The sequence below is a fragment of the Emericellopsis atlantica genome, assembly GCF_019669845.1.
Source record: "Emericellopsis atlantica unplaced genomic scaffold F5Z01scaffold_3, whole genome shotgun sequence".
In the NCBI taxonomy this organism is placed as follows: Eukaryota; Fungi; Ascomycota; class Sordariomycetes; order Hypocreales; family Bionectriaceae; genus Emericellopsis; species Emericellopsis atlantica.
The window spans coordinates 1,026,286-1,046,501 of NW_025764705.1; the positions used below are offsets into that span (position 1 = coordinate 1,026,286).

Here is a 20,216-nt window from a genome sequence, read left to right on the forward strand (position 1 = left end):
CATGTCCACCATACAACAACTCAAGAATTTTATCCGTCACGGCATGTATCCCCATCAGAAGCCTGTCGCTCTAGTGTTGGCTAACCCCCTATAGGGAAACAAGCGCGGAACCCAGAGGAGTCTTCGCGTAAGAGCAGCCCCCCTCAGCAGCCAAAGCCAGTTCCCGCCGAAAAAGCCATGCCTCCCAGCGAGCCCATCCTGGGCCACCCGGCAGGCCCGCCTATTCATCACGAAGCCTACTCGGAGGCGCCAGGAGATGGACGGAACCGTGTGGCCCAGGCAGGTCACGCTGCTGCTCACCAGGCTGAGCCCGCCCAGGACGTGTCGCACAAGGCACAGGCCAAGAGCAAGCGTGTCGACGAGGCCAACCTAGCCAAGCTTGTTGCTGAGGAGAATGCTAGCAAGAGCAAATTTCCGCGATACCCTGGGCTCGAGCGATACGACTTGATTGAGAAGATGGGTGACGGCGCCTTCAGCAACGTCTACCGTGCCCGCGACCTGACTGGCGAGTACCAAGAAGTTGGCATCAAGGTTGTCCGGAAGTACGAGATGAACAATATGCAAGTAAGTTTACAACAGGCTCCATTATCATTGCACCATTCCCGTCCTTTTTTGCTCTGCGTCTTCCGTCTTCCTTCAAGCGTTTGCTTCTTTTCTCAAATTACTTTACCAACGATGGGGGTCAACCCCCCTCATAGGGAAACAACCATCTTCATCCGGATTTCAAGAAAGTCCCGAAAGCAGCCGAGGTGCGAAAACTTCCTTTCGTCAAAATGGAGCCGTTTGGCCATCCCTTCCTGTTTTCGCCCGTCATGTCACTTCCCGCAACCAGGGATGGCCGCCACACTTCGCGAAGCCTAAGTACTAACTCCTAGCTAGCGTTCAAACATTCTGAAAGAAGTCCAGATCATGCGCCAACTGGACCACCCCAACATTATCAAACTTCTCGAATTCTCCGAATCCCGGCAGTACTACTACATTGTACTGGAACTGGCCCCTGGCGGCGAGCTCTTCCACCAGATCGTCCGCTTGACGTACTTTAGTGAGGAGCTATCACGACATGTGATCGTTCAGGTGGCCAAGGCGCTTGAATATCTGCATGAGGAGAAGGGTGTCGTTCACCGGTGAGCACTCCTGTTTGGATTCGTTGTTTATCTTTCAAGCTGACTGTTGCAGTGACATCAAACCCGAAAACATCTTGTTCAACCCGATCCCATTTGTTCCCTCCAAAGTTCCCAAGCCCAGGCAGCCCGGTGACGAGGACAAGGTCGACGAAGGCGAATTTATCCCTGGTCAGGGAGCTGGTGGTATTGGCCAGATCAAGATCGCCGATTTTGGTCTGTCAAAGATTGTCTGGGACAACCAGACCATGACGCCATGTGGCACTGTTGGCTACACAGCCCCTGAGATTGTCAAGGATGAGCGTTACTCCAAGTCCGTCGACATGTGGGCCCTGGGATGTGTTCTGTACACGCTTCTCTGTGGTTTCCCGCCTTTCTACGACGAGAGCATCGAGGTGTTGACGGAGAAGGTCGCCAAGGGCTCGTACACGTTCCTGTCACCATGGTGGGATGACATCTCCAAGTCTGCAAAGGACTTGATCACCCATCTTTTGACCGTCGACCCTGAGAAGCGCTACACTATCACGGAATTCCTGGATCATCCGTGGATCAAGGCCACCGCTGCTCCAGAGCCCAAGCCAGAGAAGCCACTGCGGGCGTTTGATCCCACAAGGTTTGAAGAGCCTGGCAAGCGTGCCGACTTCCGATCTCCCGGGGCTATCAACCTTCGCGAGGTCTTTGACGTCGGTTACGCTGTCCACAGGCAAGAAGAGGAGGGTCGGCGGCAGCAGGCTGGCAAGGGTGGCGCTGGCCGTTATCTCAATGCACTCGATGAAGAGGAGGAGAATGGTGGCGAGAAGATGCAGGTCGACGGCCAGGACCAAAAGACCCAAGGACTGGAACAGAGCATGCGCAAAACCAACATCCGCGACCAAGAGACGGGTCGTGGCCGTGAGCGTGAGCGTACCGCCAACGAGAAGGGGTACGGCCAGCACTCGGCAGCCGTCACTGCCGCCGCGAGACAGCAGGTCCGTGATCGCAACCGCGGCAAGGGTCCGTTTGAGCTCAACTTGGACAATGCCACACTTCTCGGTAAGCGTGGCAAGAAGATCTCGGCTTAGACATCCCACAACAGGGCTAGATGATGGTTGGCGATGGATATCATACCACTGGTGCACGGAGTCTTAGGGATCGCGTTTGGGAATTTGATGCGCAGCTTTTGGGCTTTTCAACGTGGGCGTACATGGTTTTACGCTTGAACGGTTGCCCGTCGGGGTCGATTGGTCGTGGAAAGGAGGAGCAAATGCATACTTGGCTGGGTGTTGGGGTCTCGCTCCTCTTTCTTGCAACATTGGCGGTCAGAAATGTCTTGTCGAGTTATAGCGCCGAATGAATCAACTGATTGTATATGAGACCACTAAATTCTAGGCCTTGCGTTTCTTGCTTGGAGGCTCGCTATCGCCGTCGCTATCGCCATCCTCGTCGTGCTCTTGCAGATCGTCCTCTGGTGCATGTTCATCGCCAGAAATGGAGACGACCCCTTGGTCCCTTGCATTCTGGAGAACGTAATCCGAGTACGCGCTATGCTTCCCAACCGCGCATGGTTTGCTGTCATATTGGCCGCCGCAGCAGCCCCATGAGTACCCTTCCGGATTCTCTTCCATCATATCCTCGTCTTCGCTAAGCCCTTCAAACAATAATCGTCTGTATCAGCCCAGACCTCAGAGCTGTGATCTACAGACACCACTGCGCCGGTCAGCATTCCGTCATCGCCAACCGTGGCTGTAGACCATGAAGCCCACCGGATGGATGAAACCGGCAGGCATCCTCAGGATTGTTGCTCGCGTCGAATGCTGCCTTGCACCGTACGCAGATCCACGGCTGTAGTGTGGCAGGCTGCGACTGCAGTGTAGCGTGGTGTTTCAAGGCCTTTGTGAGGATGGAACTGTCGCTGCAGAGAGCGAGGAGCGTTGCTCGGACTTGGTGGGGCGGTGCGTTCAACAGCGCAGTCAGAGATGCAGCTGGACTCCGGGTCTGAGTCATGGTATCCTTCAGTCAGTGACTGCCAGGGAGGAGAGCAATATTGAACTTTGCAAGGACGATCCCAATGTGACGCCGCGACGCGTGTGCTCAACTCAACTGTAGGCGGGTGAACTTGGCGTGTCTGAAATTGCTGCTAACCCTGTATTAATACATCCCCCTGGAGTCTGGGCAAACGTGACACGTCCCCCAGCATGAGGATGGCGACTGGGATTGAATCACGTGGTTGAATTAGTCTCGTGCTACTATGTATCGTCGATCCCATCTTCTTGCGTAAGTGTATGTATGTAATTGCCAATATGCGCGGATCCGCCGCTCATGCTGGGCCCTTAGATTTGTGAAGAAGAGGACAATAGAGTAGACTTATAATAACTACCGCGCGGAACATGACACAATGTGTGGATGCTGTGAACAATATATCCGTTACTCATAATTTTGCATATGTACGATCCAAAGCGCGAAGTGGTATGCTGAGCCAAAGAAAAATCCAGAATAACCCTGGTAAGATGGTCTTACACCAAATAACACCCTACACCTCGAGCGCCTTCTCGTTCACCACATCCTCTCGGTCGCTACCTTCGCGATGATGGAGGGCAGACTCAAGAGAGGTGTAGATGACGTCCGCCTTCTCACTTCTCTCCTCACCATCACGCGCAAACTCCCACTCGGACCGCCTGAAGCGCTCCATGACCTGGTCCGACATATTGAGGAACCTGAACTGAAGGCCCTGGCCAATGTACCTGCGCAGCTCCATCTTGAGCTCAATTATGGACAGACAGCCGGTGATATCCATAAATGACACCATGCTCATGTCCAACACCACGTGTTGCAGGGCCGCCACCTCGCCGCGGATCGGCTGGATGCCCTTCCGTTGCCGGATACGGGGGATGCGCTTCATGTCAGAGACGTTCCAGCTGCGGTCGGCCGATTTCATGTCGATGGCTGTGACTGATGGCTCGTAGTGCACCTTGACCTTTTCTACAATGGCGGCCTTGAGACGCTCCGCGTTGGGGAAGAGGAGGTCGTCCGTGTAGCGGACGTAGAAAGCCTCGGGAGGAACGTCGAGGGCATCGAGCCCCGGGCTTTGCCTGGGGACGCTGAACACATCGCCGCTCTGAACCTCAATGTTGGACAAGCTCTTGAGACCCGGGAAGGCGAGGCGAAGAAGCGTCACGACAATGTTGAAGCCGACTGCTGTGCCGAGGCCGATCTCGGTGGTGGTGAAGAGGGTCACCCAGAAGCCGAGCATGGAGGCGACGAAATCGACAAAGGACATGCGGTAGTAGCGGTAGAATAGACGAGGCGGCGACACGAGGTGAACGACGGCCATGATCTATTTGGAGTGTTAGTTCAAGGGGGGCTGTGGCGGCTGGAAAGGTTAGGGGACTCACAATGATGGCCGACAGGGTCGCCTTTGGGATCCAGTACAACGCAGGTGCAAGCTCGTAGATGGTCAAGATGACGAAGCCGGATGTGAATAGGAAGTTGACGGGGCTTTTGACACCGCACTCGGAGTTGACAGCGGTTCGAGACATGGCAGCGCCAGCTTCCATCTGTTAGCATTGTGGGGTGTTTGATTCAGGGGTAAAGGGGCAGACTCACTGGTCATGGCACCAAAGAAACTGTTGACAAAGTTCTCGATACCTAGGAAAACGAGCTCTTGACTTTTGTCAATGGTATAGCCGTTTCGCAAGCCAAAGGCCTTGCCGACACCGAGATGTTCCACGGCCATGGCGATCAGGGGCGCAAACGCACGACCGACAACCTTGGACAGAAGCTTGGTGTCGTGCATCCGGGGTCGCCAGAGGCCTTCCGTCTGTACCTTTGTCACCTTCCACTTGTAGTTGTCCTCGCCGAGACCGCGGTTGACCAGGTAGGAGATGAGTGTGTAGATGATGAGGACGACGACGGCTCGGCTCGTGCAGAAGAGCTTCAGGTACTTGTTCTTCTTGCCCCATCGCTTGCCGACATGTTCTAGAGCGACGAGGATGAATATGCAGGTGAATCCAATGGCCAGTGTCAGAGGTTTGATCTTGTCCAGATTGCTGAGGATTTCGCGGATGATGGTGGCGGTGCCGGACCCGACATCAAGACCCACGAGACTGTCGACCTGGCCGAGCAAGATGACGAGGGCAACGGCCGAGATCCAGCCGCTCAGGACAGGGGCGGAGACAAAGTCGAGGAGGAACCCGAGCTTGAGGAGACCGATAGCGATGGTGTACACGCCTACCATGAACGCGATGGCGGAGGAGATGGCGGCCGCTCCGTAGCCCTCCTTGGACAGGTCGGCAACGACATCTGCTGTCAAGAGACCGAGGATGGACGTAGGCCCGGTGGAAAGTTCTGTTATCTGATTTAGCGCTATAAAGCTTGGTCTAGGGTCGAAGTCTCACCCTTTGAGGTTCCCAAGAAGAAATACAGGGCGGACGGGATCCAGCAAGAGTATAGGCCGTGCACCGTTGGGATAGTAGCAATCTGTGCGTACGCGAGACCTTTTGCTTTTTTAGCATTCCATCTCAGAATGGGAGAGTTTAGTTGGGCCCGGGGGGAGATTTGAATGTCATGGTGTTGAGGAGGGGGTTCCTGGGACTCACCTTGTGGGATGAACATGACGCCGATCGTGATACCCGCGATTATGTCCTGTAGAAGCCATTTCGGATGGTAGTGAGGAAGCCATTGTACGACAGGGAGCTTCTCGACGAGGTAGTCGACCGTGGCGGTGGGCAGTCTATGGGTGACAGGCCCAACCCAAGACTTCCACTTGTTGAGGTTTGGATCCGTGCGGTACGACTGGGCCATCCTGCCCTTTGTCTTTGTGAACCAGTTCATGATGACTGTTTACCAAAAATTGAAAATCAAAATTGAAGATGGTCTTGCAAAGGCTAGAAGAACAGGACCTGCTCCTCTCTTAAGACGGACTGCCAAAAGCACCACTTGACTTGAGCCTCCCTCTTTCCACGCTGCAGACTACTCCAACGGACGGCGAGAGGAGGCTTTCCAGCGGATGCATCTACACCGAGGACTGGACCATGCGAGGGCTACTACTTGCAAGCATCGGCGGCTGACTTGCAGTGTGCACGCAAGATGGAAGGGTGTGCAACCACCATCGCCTTGGGAGCGTGCATGGCCCGGACGCGCTGGAAGCTCGAGAGCAAAGCATCTTTGCACTTGATTGGAGAGATCGCTGAATGATCAACTTGGTCGACCTCTTGTCACCGTAGCATTACATCCATGTACATATACAGAAGCCGATGCTGTAGGAGGGGATATCTGCGTGCCTCCCCCTCCTCCTTTTCCTCCTCCTCCAAGGAGGGGGGTGTTCGCGCCGGCCCCCTCTCATGTATGTTTAACCATCCTCCAAGAAAGCCTTGATCGATCGCTGCAACGCTGCTGAACCCTAAACCCCTCTTTGCTATACATGAGTGACCAACGCCGAATTGCGAGCTAGTCACGAAGGAGGAGCGGTCCACGCTGTGGTAAGACGGTACGGGAGTCCAGGTTTGATGCTGCCGGCATATACTACGCTATGCACATACCCTTGAGGGGAGTATGTAAATACGTGGATCTCAGTTCTTCTTGGTGTGTGCTCTGGTTACTAGTCAAGACGGCAGAGGGCTCTGTGAGTCCGTCCACACTCGCCAGGCACGGATTCCTCTGGCCATGTCAGGCTAGGAGATTCAAGTAATATCGCGGAGTGAGTAGCTCGCTTCCTGCGCAAGCTCACTAGGCGATATCATGCCATGGACTATGTTTAGGATCGTCACTGCGTCAGTGAGGAAACATATCTGACATGTACCGACATGCGGCCCCGTTGTCACGCATCCGGCCATGATGACCCGGACCTGTGCCCACACCGGTCAATGCTGCGTTGTTCAGGCCTCCTCGATGTATTTGTGAATTTCGAAGCAGCCGAGTGTTGTGGAAACCTGGTTATCACGGGACAGGTCGATCAATCATCCTCGAATTCCACCCCCAAAGACATCTTACCTTGCCGAGGGTAGGCGTCAGCATGTCGTGTGCCGCATAGCCGGGCGGCAGCTGCAACGAAAGTCCCCTCGTTCTCGAGGGGCTACGTATATCCACTGCCCATCAGCAGTACCTACTCAAGGACTGAAAGGTCCTGATTCCTGATCTATCCCGTTGTGGCTAACGTTCCGATGCCGAGCCTTCCCCGGATTTCGCAAAGAATCCATAGCGGGCTTATCCGTTCCTTGGCCTGGCCACTGAGAGGAACGAGGTGGATTATTAAGGGCTGGACACTAGACCGGGCACAAAAGTCACAAGGTCTCGTGGAAGAAATTCCTATTGGTAGGAAACCAAGCTTCTCTGGGGGTGGCGTTTCGCTAGTCTTTAAATTCCATGGCCCCTGTGCGATTCAGCAAGCCACCACGCGAGCCAGGGTCCAAAAGGCGTGGAAACTGCATATAGGAAGCTTCGAGGGCCTTTTTGTGGCTTTGGCCCCAGCGCCAGACCCATTGCTGTGGGCGGTGATAGCAAGTATCATTCTTGTCTAGAATGCTCAGACGCTCGGTACTCGGTACTTACTACTTGACATGTACGTTGGTCATCAACCCGGCCCGTCGAGGCCGAGACGCAATGTCTTGTTTCAATGCATGCCCTCATGTTTGCAGGAGAAATATCGCATGCATCTCGGAGTCTCGTATCTTTAACAAGTGACGACAGTGCGTACTCGCTGCCTATTATACGAGGTGTTTCTCAACGACCACCTGGTCAAAGGGGACATTGAAACATACCTGACCCATCGAAATCCTTCGGTCTATCTGACATACATGCCGAACCTCCACCGCCAATGTCAAGTGTTTCGCTGGAATCAAATCAGGGGGCTGGATTGGTGCATGTGCCGGCATGGGCCTATGCATCTATTCTACATGCAGGATCAGCTCCGCATGAGCATCCCTTGACAGCATGACATGGTAAGCCAAAAGCGACCGGGTTTCAGTGAACACGCATTCGGGCCTCGCAAGTGCATACAGAGATAGCGTAAAGTCTGTGCTTCTTTGAGTTGGCCAAGTGCAAGCATACTCATGGGGTTTCCGCCTCACAATGTCCGGTTTCAGTACTACTCAAGGGCGCCGCGCATGTAAGTCGTCCTGCTACTGTCTACATAGTAGTTGTTGTGCGAGTTCAGCACGATATATGTATTGCAATTGCGAGGAACCAATACTTGGCACTTGTGATTTTGCATATACCGCAACTTTCTGACCTAAAAGGCGTACCCAGAGTGGAATGTAGGTAATGGCCAACTTCGGATTTTGAAGAGAAATGATCGACAATGACTGTTTTGTTGGGTTTTGTTAATGTCCTTAGCGACAGGTCCTGATTTCTTCCAGTCGATATTTTGTTAAAAGTAGCGTCTTACTGTCCGAGGACGCTTAAAAGTTCTTCCTCCACGCATCTTGGTTGTGTGGATCTCAGGTCTAGGCTTTCGCATTTTCAACTTCAGCATCACTAGTATGGAACATTAACAAAAATTGGCACTAGTGGTCTTCGCTATAGCCTTGATTCGCTATGGAACAAGGCAACGCGTGTGCCGGGCAAGAAGCGGGGAGACATACCGCAAGGGTCGACTTGAGCTAAAGCGTCCCATTCCATATTCTCGACAAATACCCAAGTTGCTTCCGGAGCAATTTGGGGCAGATATATTTCTCGTTCGACGCCAATTTAAGAACGGTATCCTACGTACAATGTATGCAGTTTGCTTCGACGACGATTCCTGCAGGGCCTTATGTACCTGGTGACATGACTGTGATCGCGTCCATAGCACGAGGTGCTAACAGCGGCTGACATCCTTTGATTTAGCGTGCTGATTGATATGTCTGCATTCCTGGTTTCGAGGGGCACACAGAAGAGGGCACAGAAAGCCCAGGCGCTCACGCTAGCAGTGGAGGCGATCATCTTGCACACGTAGCGCTGGGGCGAGCGGGGTTGGTTTGCCCAGCTAACTTGGATTGTCAAGGTGTTCACATTCGGCCGCTCTAAAGATCGCCGACATGAATAAATGCATCATCGACCGGCTCCCCGAAGTGGAAGCTCACCTCGGTCCGTCTATCCCTTGCTACTACTCTGGTATGACTGTGTTAATTCTCTACTCATAAGTCATGTAAGAGGGTAATCTAGTGCTTGTGCCTACAACTTCTGTCCAAAAGTACGTACGTACGCCCGCTCAGTGGACGTTAGGTACATGCAGAGTGCATGTACATGAAGGCCGAGTGGAGAGCGAGGAGGCCCCACTTGGACGGAAGCTAACCCCGCAACCGCGGCGGTCTAAAAGTGGAGACACATCGGAGCTCGGCACACCCACTGCGGAGTTGTGCACCACCAGTCCACCACCACCTCCATCATCGTTTTGCCTCCAGATTAAGCTTGATGTGCATCGATTCGGACGGGAGGGGGATTCGGCAAATTCTGTATCTTTGTAAACACCGATCTTTCGCCGCGATGGGTGGGTGGTATTGCGTCTCGAAGAGTCGAAACCACGTTTTGCTGCAACAGGGCTGCCAAAGGCATCGTGACGCGGCAGACAGAAAGACAAACAGACAGGGGGCGTGGAAGCCTGCTGCGTGCGTGCGTACGTACGCACAGGCCGCTGGTGTACCTTCAAGGGTAGGCCCAGGGATTGACGTGTCCGCGCATAATCTCGGTGGACTATATTCAATCCATGTAATCATGTTAGCCTCCAAAAGGACCTGCTTGTTCTGCGTGCGTCTCTGAGGTGACGAGAGGTGACCACACGGGGGGGCTCACTTTCTCTCACCGTTCTTCTTGGGCGTCGCAATGAATTCCAAGCGTGTGCTCCCTCCTTGTATCGGTGCTGTCTGCTTCGTATGGGCAACGACACAAGACCATGACGACTTGAGTGAATATAGTTGCATTGAACACAATGGCATGCTTGCATTACAAGTTTTGCTCGCCTTAGATATAGGTTTTCCCCAGCAATGAAACAGAACCCATAGGCCACTCATCTATCATGGTGAATGAACTCTTGTGGCTCAAGGCTGGGTGACCTCGTCCTTCTGGTTGTCCTTGATCTGGTTCCAAAAGACATCGCCATTCTCCCTGTCGTCGGCAAACATGGTGTCGAGGACCATGCGCTCCGGCGTCGACAGCAGCCACTGCTCGAGGGAAAAGTCCCTAAAGGCATCCGCGCGGAAGACCTCGAGCATCTCAATGTCCTCGTCGCCAATGTTCTCGACGTAGTGGCCGTGGTTGCGAGGCACGATGCCAATGTCGCCGGCGACGTAGTTGAAGGTGCGCGCCTCGCCCTGGGCGGCGAAGATGGTGACACGCGCGCGGCCCTTGATGAAGAAGCTCCACTCGTCGGCGTTGGGGTGCCAGTGCATCTCGCGGATGGCGCCGGGCTTGATGGTGACGTGGGCCGAGGCGACCGTCTTGGAGAGGGGGAAGTTGGTGCTGTCCGCGATGCGCACCTCGCCGCCCGAGACGACCTTGGGCGGCTGGTCGAGCAGCCGGTAGGTAAAGTTGTCCTTGGACTTCTTGACGTACTTGCCCGTCGGCTTCTCCTTGTCGATGGCGCCCGGCTGCGAGCCCTGGAAGATGTACTTCTCTTTGGCCGGCAGGTGCTCGAACACTTGCGGGTCGAGGTGGAAGTTCTTGGCAATGGCGCTCTTGGGCGTGTGCGCCAGCCAGTCGGTCAGCACAAAGGTGCTCTCCTCGCTGAACTTGCCGCCGCCAATCTCGCCGGGCGACTCGAAGACGAGCAGGAACTCGGTGCCGTTCTCGCCCAGGCCCTGTAGCGAGTGGGGGACGCCGCTGGGGAAGAACCACAGGTCGCCCTCCTTGAGGTCGTCGACAAAGGAGCCGCCCTCGTAGTCGAGAGCGGTGATGCGCACCTCGCCCGCTAGGACGTACGCCCACTCGGCCTCCTTGTGCCAGTGCAGCTCGCGGATGGCGCCCGAGTCGAGGCGCATGTTGACGCTGGCGAGCTCTGTGCTCGTCGACAGCTCGCGCATCGTCGTCTGGCGGGTCCAGCCGCCCTCCTCGATGCGGATGTGGGAGTCGGCAAAGCTCCAGCGCATGTTGGCCACGTTGCCGTGGTCGGTGCTGGGGGGCCGCACGAGGTCGGGGTTCTCGCGGCTGCGCTCCCAGTTCCACGGTCCCAGCACGCTCGCGCCCTTGCCGTTGCGCCAGGGCAGCGGGTCGAGGTCGTCGCCAATGGGGTCAATGGCGCTGTCATAGGGATCGCGGTGCTCGGGCGTGTAGGGCTTGCCCTTGCCCGGGGTCGCCTTGGACTGGAGCCACTTGTCTGGCAGCTCGAGGCCGTTGAGGAGGCGCTGCTGGGGGCTGTCAAAGTGAGGCAGCGCAGAGGCTACGCCGGCGAGCAGGACGGGGCGTGTGAACTTCATGCTGGCGGCAATTGAAGTGAGTTGGCTGTTACATGTAGTAGTTGGGAGCTCAATTGGGGAGGAGGAGGGCAGGAGGAGCTGGGCGACGCGGCTTATAAAGGCAGCACACGATGAGAGGAGACTGGAGCTGACCAAGAGCTGCCGTCATAATTAGCTATACAAGTCGGCATGGCTGCGCGCTCATCGAATTGGTGACAGAGAGCTGGCTGGTCCTGGACTAGCCCGTCATCGGCAGACTCCAAGTCGTCTGGCGCTGGGACAGGGCCACAGGGACTTGAACAGAGCCAATCGTCCGAAAGAATGGAGCGAAGAAGCCGAGAGCGGGAAGCGTCGCGTCCCCTCACCAGCTCTCGGGGTAGCACAACTGCGAACGATCAGCGGGTGGGGTGAGAGCTGAGTATGTGAGGAGGAGGACATGGAGTCTACGCAGGAGTACGTAGGACATTGACGCTGTGGACACCGAACCATATCCGATGGAGCCCCGACGGGAATTACGCGTACAGCAACGGCTGGCGGCGCTAAGCTGGCTGAAGTTCGGGGTTGGACTGGACATGGGCTGGACTGGAGCCTGGAAGCCCTGGACGGGGTGGCTTATAGCGCTGAGACCCCGGCGGCATAGTGGAACATGAAACTTCGCACGCCAGTCCAGCCCCCTGGCCGGTGTAGTTACAGTGATGACTGGAGGGGTTAGGTGTACTGACGACTGCTGACTGCAGCGCCCAGAGCCCCAGACTGGACCCGTTCATGGGCTGCCCGATCGCCTGCACTCGCGCATTTTCAGAGACATGGACTGGAAACCGTGATGTGTTCCCGGCCATTGACTTTCGCTCTTTGACGCGGATCTCGGTCCATCCTGTTGGGAGTGTCCATGAACTTAGCTGCAGAGGATCGTCGAGCCATTGAGTCGCGTGGGCTCTTCATGAGTACAAAGTATATACTACTTGTACAGCGACGTCGGCCGTCTACAGTTGGTGTAGGCCAATTATTCGCCCGCCCATCGTCCCCACCAGCGTTCAGTCTCGTTCGACAATTTGATCGCACACGGGCTCATCCTTGACTTCCAACTCACTCCGTCCCTTTCACAACCTCGCGTCCCTGCCTCTCTGCTACTCGGAAGTGTCATCATGAGCTCTCGCGTCAACGGCGACGAGCAGCAGCCCTTACTCGGTGGCAATGGCACCAAGGCACCCTCCACCTCCCTCGTCGCGCGATGTCGCAAGGTCCTCAATGCCGAGATCAACCGCTCCTGGGCTGACCTCGTGCTGCTCCTCTGCTACGTGGTGACGGGGCTGCTCGACAGCGCTTCCACTCTCGTTTGGGGCGCCTTTGTCTCCATGCAAACTGGTGCGATGAATCCACAGTCCTCGCTCAAGGACAAGACAGTGCTGACCACGTAATTATAGGAAACACCGTCTACGTGGGCCTGGGTCTGGCCTCCCTCGCCTACCCGCCAGTGACAACACGTCTCTTCCGCTCGGGCATCTCCCTGCTCTCCTTCTGCGTGGGCTCCTTCTTCTTCGCACGCTTCCACCGCTACTTTTCCCCCAAGCGTCGCTGGGTCCTCTGCGCGTCCTTCCTGGCGCAGACACTCCTCACCGTGGCCGCCGCCTGTATCGTCACCTTCACGGATGCCCCCGAGAGCCCAGACACGACCTCCTGGAACATCCTCCTGCCCCTGGCGCTGGTGGCGTTCCAGAGCTGTGGGCAGGCGGTCACCAGCCGTGCGCTCAAGTACAACGCCCTCACCAGTGTCGTGCTGACCAGCATCTACTGTGATCTGTTCTCGGACCAGGACCTGTTTGCCATGAACAACGTCGAGAGGAACCGGAGGGCGGCAGCGCCGCTGCTGCTGTTGGCCGGCGCCGTCGCCGGTGGTCTCTTTGCGCATAGTGCTGTAGGCATTGAGGGTGCCCTCTGGCTGGCTGCCATTATCAAATTCACCATGGCCGTGACCTGGTTCTTCTGGCCGGTTGAGGCTGATGAGTAGGAGCATTGGCTCACAGCAACATAGATAGATACAGGGTAGTCCGCTGCCCATCACACCTGGCTGGCTTTGGCGCCTCGCTGGATGATGCACCGATTCTGCTGGCAAAGTGAACTATCAAGGTTCAATCTACATACCAAGGCTAGAGTGTCTCATGTGCATTAAAGGATATTGAGGCAGTTCGAAGATATGATTCAAAGTTGTGCCCCGAGTTTGTCCGTCCAAGTGAGTCCAGTCCGTTGCGCCTCGCGGGACTGACCCGCCATAACCGGGAGCACGCGATGTGATTGGCCAGAATTGACCTGCGACTACCCAAATAGGCACAAACGCTATTGCTTTACCTTCGAGGCTAATGACCATCCCCTGACCACATTTACTACCATTGACAGAAAGTTCGAGCACGTTCAGCGATGAGCGGGAGAAATACATTTTTTCCAGAGACCGCGATTCATTTCTAGATCATTGTACGGACTAAATTGCCATGGCAGGATATCGCTCCTGTCTTCGGCTGTTCTTGAACCTCGCCGGTGTACTTCAAACTTGCCTCCAAGCTTCCATGTCTTCTGGATGGGAGCTGTCAGTGTATGCTGGGTGTAGAGAGAGAGAGGAACTGGGCATTGGACAAAACTAGATTGGATAGACAATAAGAATGGGATCGGAAAATAAGGTGGTACTCAAAAAAAAATTGACTTTACTATAAGTATAATGCCATGATGATGGCGTTCATTGATAGATTATAGAACTGACGACCTGTAACTGACGAATGGTAGATATAAGAAATGTGCAGCAGGCACCCAAAGAATACATACCAAATGACCCGCAACAGACTTACCAATGAGCTCTTACCTTTACATAAGCACAGCTTCAATGAAACCCCAGAGTACCTTCGCACGACCAGCGCGACGAGGTCTCGGAGTCGTTGCAGTTGAGGGTGAAGTCTTCTTCCAGAGCAAAACCCTCATCGGGATCAACCTCCGCAGCCAGGCCAGCATCGGCAAAAAGGCCTACTGTGTCAGGGTAAGCCGTCGTAAAGGGCACCCAGAACTCAAGGGTCATGACTGAGCCCACAAGCGGATAGCTCAGTCGCTCTCCACGCTCAATCATGGCGCACAGCACCCAGCGCAAGTCGTTGGCGTGGGTGTCCTGGCGGTGGTGGTTGATCGTGGCAATGGTGAGCTCGCGCACGTACGCTGTGGCGATCAGATTCGCAATCGTCGCAAGCGACAGTACCTTGGCCTGGTCAGCGCCCATGTGAGTGATTGCCAGTGCTTCAAACCCACATTCAATGTAGCCAATCTCCACCACGCGCATCTTGCCGTCGGAAGACATGACGCTGAAGAGGTTGGGGGCGTGTCCGGATCGCAGGCCCTGGGCGATGGCCCAGCCTCGGACCACGTCTTTGGCATGTCCAGGACAGGCGAGGACGATCCTGCTTGGCTTTGCGCCAGGCAGGCCGTGGCACACCATGGCAGCAAGCCCAACAACGGCGTAGGGAATATGAGAGAACACTCTGGCAATTGTACCGACCAGCTCCACCACCACCTGTAGCTCCATCGGTGAATGGTCCTCCAAAACATGGCGGCTTCTTCTTAGAGGTGCAACGACAGCCTTGGTGGTCTGCCGGCGAGCTTTGACTGGTGCACCGACGGGTCGACGGGGGATGGATCGTTGGGGTACAGTTCCACGAGGTACAGCCGCGCATTTTGTGCCGGAAGGAGGTCCCTTGGATGGAGCGTGTTCTTGAATCGCCTTATTCGTGTGCTGAGCCCAATCATGAGCGTTGTGGGGGACGGCAACGTCGACAACAGGGCGTGGCTTTCGGGCACGACCTCGACGGTTCTCCCGAGAGTCGATGCCACACAGGAATGCGACAGGCCATCGAGCGGCTGCGCGCAGTAGTGCATGGAACGATATCTTACCCATCCTCGAAAAACAAGGCGAGGATTGGACGGGAGCGGGTGGGAATGTGTGTTTAAGGTTGCAAGCAGACTGAGATGGTGAGCGAGCTTGAAGTTGGTAGCTGGTAGTTTATCGTGATGAAGAAAGTGAATGCATGTTGTCGGAGTGAAGACATGTTAGGCTTTCAAACTTCGCAGCCTATCTTGTTCGCGGAAGGCTGTGAACATGAGCGATATCGTGGTTGTTCTTATAGAAACCAAGCATCACGAAGACAAACTGCGTTCTCTGTTAGTGAACAGTACCAAGCACGTGTGAGGCCAGCGGATGACATGGCGGAACAGGCAAGGACACGAGAAGACGCTGATTCTTGAACCCAAATGTATGATCGCGCACGCCGGGCCTATGTGTCGTCTACATCCTGACGAAAGCTGTTCCCCAACGCCGGTTAGTCCTACATTCCCAGGCCAGCCCATGCTCTAGTTCGCCCGAGTTCATAAGTCCTCCTCCACATCCATCTCCTCCACGACGCCGTTGTTCATGCCCGTTCGACCGTCTTTCTTGGGCACAGCGGCCTCCTTGTCGATCATTTGCCGCGACACCGCAACGATGTTGTCCTCGATGAGCTCGCGCCCAACGTCCTCGAGATGCTTCTTGGGGTCCAGCTTGCCGACGTAGCGCGTCTTAAGCTGCTCCTTCGTTAACTCCGTTTCCTCCTTGACTCGCTTCTCGTAGCCATCGGCCAAGTCCACCAGCTGCTTCAGTCGGTCCTTGTTCTTGGTGCCTTCCGCCTTGAAGTCGTTCATCTCAAGAGCCTCGGTCCAGACATGCTTGTGCAAGTTCATCAACATATTCTCCTCCAGGCCTGTTTTGCGGTATTGGATGCCAATCGAGTAGTAGTGCCGGTTGAGTCCATGGATCAGAGCTTGGATCGATGGCTTGTTCAGGTGCCCGAGATTGCTCGTGCTCTGACGGGGCTCCTGTCCCATCATCAAGAGTTGTGGGTTGATCAAGCGGAATGCGTCGATGACGACCTTGCCTTTGACCGACTGAATGGGGTCCACGACCACAGCGACAGCTCGGGGGTTGAGCTGCTCGAATGACTGTTGTGTGTTGATATCGACCGACGAAAGCCAGCATCCGAAACCAGGATGCGAGTGATACCAGCCTACCACAGACTCAGGCCTATGCGTGTCAGTCAGTCCAGCTCAGCAGCCATCATAATGCCAAGTTATCCTTACCGGCCTGTTTGCCTCAACATGTCCATCATCTTTGTCTGGAACACCGGGTCGACAGCCTCTACACTGACACCGGTACCACTCTGCGGCATCGCGAAAACATCCATGACCTTGACCGTGAAGTCGTCCACAAATTCGCCCAGCATCAGGCCCATGACTTCCATGGGCACACCAGCTCGGCCGTGTCGAAGCATCTTGAGAAGAGCTAGAGAGGAAATGTAGACTGTCTCGGAGTTATCGATGAGGCTCGAATTGTCCTTTGTCGGGCGTTAGCTATCGCAAATCTTGGACGTGAGAGATCGCAGCTTGAAGGGAGCTCACCTGGCCAGGCGCAGGGCCGCCACCGAGACCGCCGCCTCCAAGAAGATGCCTAAAGCGCTCCATGATGTCTTTTTCTCTGTTTGTGGTGTGGCTGGTTGACAGGAGCTGTCTGGCGGAGGAGATTGGTTGAGGTCGTCAAGTAATTGCGTAGAAGGTGGTGGTGGAGCTTGGAAGTGCGATGATCAGCTTAGGCCGATGCCGTTGACGCCAGTGCCTGCAGCCTTGAGTGTTCTTGGAGCTGCTAGTGGGTTGCTGAGTAAGTTTACACCAGTGTGGCGGTCGTTGCTGGCTGCCGCTGCAGAGGCCAATCAGAGAGACTGCTTAGCCACATGGGCACGAGGCTACGCAGCCTTGCTCCCCATAATTAGGTAATCTGCGCCAGCTGGTGTAAGAGAGCGCGCCGCCGATCTCAGTCAACCCTTTCTGTCCACCTTCCCACCCGACGTCTACGAGCACCCTTTGCGTGCATTATGCTCGAACCGCAACCAGATTGCCATCGATAGAACCGCGACAAGCATTCATCAGCTTTTTGACACTCGGACCAACATGGGCGACGACGAAGCCATGACGACCCAGCTGGGTTCAAAGGCTCTGAACAACGACTCGTCTCCAAAGAAGGTCGCCTACTTTTACGATTCGGACATTGGCAACTATGCCTACGTCACGGGCCATCCCATGAAGCCGCACAGAATCCGTCTCGCGCACAGCCTAATTATGCAGTATGACTTGTATCAGAAGATGGAAATTTACGTGAGTGCCGCCCTTGAAGGTGTATGCGTACAGCTGCTGATGGCGCACAGCGCGCGAAGCCTGCCACGCGCGGAGAGATGACACAGTTTCACACGGACGACTACATTGACTTTTTGCAAAAAGTCACGCCCGACAATATGGATAGCTACATGCGGGAGCAAGGAAAATACAATGTTGGCGACGACTGCCCGGTGTTTGATGGCCTTTTCGAGTTCTGCGGTATCAGCGCTGGTGGCAGCATGGAGGGAGCAGCGCGGTTGAACCGCCAGAAATGCGACATTGCGGTCAATTGGGCGGGTGGCCTTCACCATGCGAAGAAGTCAGAGGCAAGTGGCTTCTGCTACGTCAACGGTAAGTGCTGATCCGCCTGCTGCGAGGGGTTTGCTAACGATCGGTAGACATTGTCCTCGGCATTCTCGAGCTCTTGCGATTCAAGAAGCGCGTTTTGTACATTGACATTGACGTGCATCACGGCGACGGCGTGGAGGAAGCTTTCTATACGACCGATCGCGTGATGACGGTCTCCTTCCACAAATACGGCGAATACTTCCCGGGAACGGGCGAGCTCCGTGATATCGGAATCGGACAAGGCAAAAACTACTCGGTCAACTACCCACTACGCGACGGCATCACGGACGAATCGTACAAATCTATCTTCGAGCCTGTGATCGATGCGGTCATGAACTATTATCAGCCCGAAGCTGTTGTCCTTCAGTGTGGTGGAGACAGTCTCTCGGGAGATCGGCTGGGCTGCTTCAATCTGAGCATGGACGGCCACGCTAACTGTGTGAGCTTCGTCAAAAGCTACAATCTACCAACTCTGGTGCTCGGCGGCGGTGGCTACACCATGCGCAACGTTGCCCGTACCTGGGCTTTTGAGACTGGCGTACTTGTTGGCGCCAACATGCAACGAACATTACCGTACAATGAGTATTACGAGGTGAGCGCTCCAGATCAGGGCCTGGTTTGAGCCGAAGCTGACGATGATGCACAGTATTACGCTCCTGATTTTGAGCTAAACGTCCGATCCTCCAATATGGAGAACTCGAACAGTCGCGAATACCTTGAAAAAATAACAGCACAAGTTATCGACAATCTGCGCCAGACTGGACCTGCTCCGTCCGTGCAGTTGCAAGACGTCCCACGGAAACCGTTTGGTGGCATGACCGACGAAGAGGAAGCAGAGCTGGACGATTTGGACGAGGACGAGAACAAGGACGTCCGCATGTCAGAAAGACAGTGGGACAAGCATATCGAGAATGGCGCGGAGTTCGAGGCGAGCGACGATGACGAGCACGCCAGGGCCAATGGCGCTACGCGATCCACTGAGAAGAAGCGACCGTTTGACGATCACCGCGAAGCAAACGGAGACGGTGTGAACGGCAAGCGGTCGAGGAGTGCCAATCAGGATGATGAGCGAGCTGAGCAGCCGCCTGCAGACGAGGTCAACGAGCCCAACGACCCCAACGATGATACCATCGACGATGTGGCCATGCCAGAATGCCCAGTCGAGGAGCCTGAGACAGAACCAGCGCAAAAGTCAGAGGAGCCTCGAGAGAACGCAAACGACACCAAAGAGGCCACGCAAGTCGACCAAGATGGTGACGTTGGCATGGACGACGGGGCGCCTGCAGAGGAAGCCGTCATCAAGACAGAGGAAGGCGAGGCTGAGGCAGCCGCCGCGGCAACCGCAGACTCCGCTACCTCGGCCGATGGCAAGCCAGAAGAAGCAGCTAAAGTCACATCCGAAGCCAGGGAGGAGCCAGAAGCAGAGGCTAGCAAACCTGCAGAAAAGCCCGCGGAGACGGAGGAGGCAGCGGACTCTGCTAGTAAGGACGCGATTGAGTCCAGTGCTATGGATGTCGACCCGGAACAACCGAAGACGGACGAGGACAAGGACAAGGGCGATCATCAGGAGCCCGCCAAGGAAACAAAGGAGCCTGAAGATACAACGGCCGCCAGCTGAGACATGTTAGAATTGGCATACAGCGTCCCGTCACTGCTTTGGTTTCTGGTTTTCGGTTTTACTTTCTCTCAATGTTATATACTCCAGGGCTTGGGGTTCTTGCATGGCTTGAACATTACGATGGGTATGGGAGTTTGCGGCGCAAAAGGGAGGGGCACGCGAAGCCAGTAGGGAACGGTTGAGCTAGGCATCTTGCAGTCAATTATTAATCGTACTATGGAGTCTCAGGAATTGTACACCTATCGCGGATGGTAAACTTGGCGTGCATTCCTACGGTGACAGCAAGCAGATGCAGAGGTGAATAGCCACGTATGATTTAATGGCATATATCACTAAGTACCAAGTGCACAAAAGCACAGGCTTATTTACGGCCTCGTGCAGCTTTCAGACCTAATAGTGCTTGCAGCCTAATAGCTATTCTCGATATTGGACCCATCCCAACAGGGATATTGATCAAGAAGACACATTATAACGCTAGCGACTTTGTCGAGAGAGACACATGGACTTCTTGTGAGCGTCTAAGTTAGAGCTGTCGTCCCCCACCCTCCTTTAGCTTGGACCCACGCTGTCCTGCAA

At 55.1% G+C, this 20,216-nt stretch overlaps 9 protein-coding genes across 9 annotated transcripts; 3 read left to right on the forward strand and 6 right to left on the reverse strand.

Annotated features, from left to right (window-relative positions):
• Position 1: 1 nt before the first annotated feature.
• F5Z01DRAFT_679407 (putative calcium/calmodulin-dependent protein kinase) lies at positions 2–2,182 on the forward strand (the record flags this gene model as incomplete). The annotated part of the gene is made up of 4 exons (XM_046265524.1): positions 2–41; positions 95–564; positions 880–1,124; positions 1,177–2,182. 4 exons carry the CDS (start codon positions 2–4, stop codon positions 2,180–2,182), a joined length of 1,761 nt encoding a protein of 586 aa, XP_046122126.1.
• Positions 2,183–2,477: 295 nt separating this feature from the next.
• On the reverse strand, positions 2,478–3,536 carry F5Z01DRAFT_645390 (uncharacterized protein). Its single transcript, XM_046262835.1, has 2 exons — positions 2,864–3,536; positions 2,478–2,807 (listed from the first exon to the last, which is right to left on the reverse strand). The coding sequence occupies exons 1-2, from the start codon at positions 3,102–3,104 to the stop codon at positions 2,725–2,727; spliced, it is 324 nt and encodes a 107-aa protein (XP_046122127.1). The 5' UTR covers positions 3,105–3,536; the 3' UTR covers positions 2,478–2,724.
• A 2-nt stretch (positions 3,537–3,538) lies between these two features.
• Positions 3,539–6,279, reverse strand: F5Z01DRAFT_747361 (sulfate permease). Its single transcript, XM_046266969.1, has 5 exons — positions 5,696–6,279; positions 5,495–5,593; positions 4,704–5,444; positions 4,493–4,647; positions 3,539–4,434 (listed from the first exon to the last, which is right to left on the reverse strand). The coding sequence occupies exons 1-5, from the start codon at positions 5,928–5,930 to the stop codon at positions 3,631–3,633; spliced, it is 2,034 nt and encodes a 677-aa protein (XP_046122128.1). The 5' UTR covers positions 5,931–6,279; the 3' UTR covers positions 3,539–3,630.
• Positions 6,280–8,788: 2,509 nt separating this feature from the next.
• Positions 8,789–10,086, reverse strand: F5Z01DRAFT_324510 (uncharacterized protein). The gene is made up of 2 exons (XM_046259040.1): positions 9,867–10,086; positions 8,789–9,767 (listed from the first exon to the last, which is right to left on the reverse strand). Exons 1-2 carry the CDS (start codon positions 10,015–10,017, stop codon positions 9,286–9,288), a joined length of 633 nt encoding a protein of 210 aa, XP_046122129.1. The 5' UTR covers positions 10,018–10,086; the 3' UTR covers positions 8,789–9,285.
• On the reverse strand, positions 10,087–11,744 carry F5Z01DRAFT_324387 (oxalate decarboxylase). Its single transcript, XM_046259039.1, has one exon. The coding sequence runs from the start codon at positions 11,483–11,485 to the stop codon at positions 10,112–10,114; it is 1,374 nt and encodes a 457-aa protein (XP_046122130.1). The 5' UTR covers positions 11,486–11,744; the 3' UTR covers positions 10,087–10,111.
• An 865-nt stretch (positions 11,745–12,609) lies between these two features.
• On the forward strand, positions 12,610–13,472 carry F5Z01DRAFT_670857 (uncharacterized protein; the record flags this gene model as incomplete). Its single annotated transcript, XM_046264617.1, has 2 exons — positions 12,610–12,829; positions 12,889–13,472. The coding sequence occupies 2 exons, from the start codon at positions 12,610–12,612 to the stop codon at positions 13,470–13,472; spliced, it is 804 nt and encodes a 267-aa protein (XP_046122131.1).
• Positions 13,473–14,333: 861 nt separating this feature from the next.
• On the reverse strand, positions 14,334–15,023 carry F5Z01DRAFT_670858 (uncharacterized protein; the record flags this gene model as incomplete). The annotated part of the gene is made up of 1 exon (XM_046264618.1): positions 14,334–15,023. The coding sequence occupies one exon, from the start codon at positions 15,021–15,023 to the stop codon at positions 14,334–14,336; it is 690 nt and encodes a 229-aa protein (XP_046122132.1).
• Positions 15,024–15,859: 836 nt separating this feature from the next.
• On the reverse strand, positions 15,860–16,987 carry F5Z01DRAFT_615437 (proteasome regulatory particle subunit; the record flags this gene model as incomplete). The annotated part of the gene is made up of 3 exons (XM_046260866.1): positions 15,860–16,550; positions 16,607–16,860; positions 16,925–16,987. The coding sequence occupies 3 exons, from the start codon at positions 16,985–16,987 to the stop codon at positions 15,860–15,862; spliced, it is 1,008 nt and encodes a 335-aa protein (XP_046122133.1).
• A 366-nt stretch (positions 16,988–17,353) lies between these two features.
• F5Z01DRAFT_733694 (uncharacterized protein) lies at positions 17,354–20,137 on the forward strand. Its single transcript, XM_046266746.1, has 4 exons — positions 17,354–17,674; positions 17,725–18,025; positions 18,073–18,614; positions 18,669–20,137. The coding sequence occupies exons 1-4, from the start codon at positions 17,471–17,473 to the stop codon at positions 19,638–19,640; spliced, it is 2,019 nt and encodes a 672-aa protein (XP_046122134.1). The 5' UTR covers positions 17,354–17,470; the 3' UTR covers positions 19,641–20,137.
• The last annotated feature ends 79 nt before the right edge of the window (positions 20,138–20,216 follow it).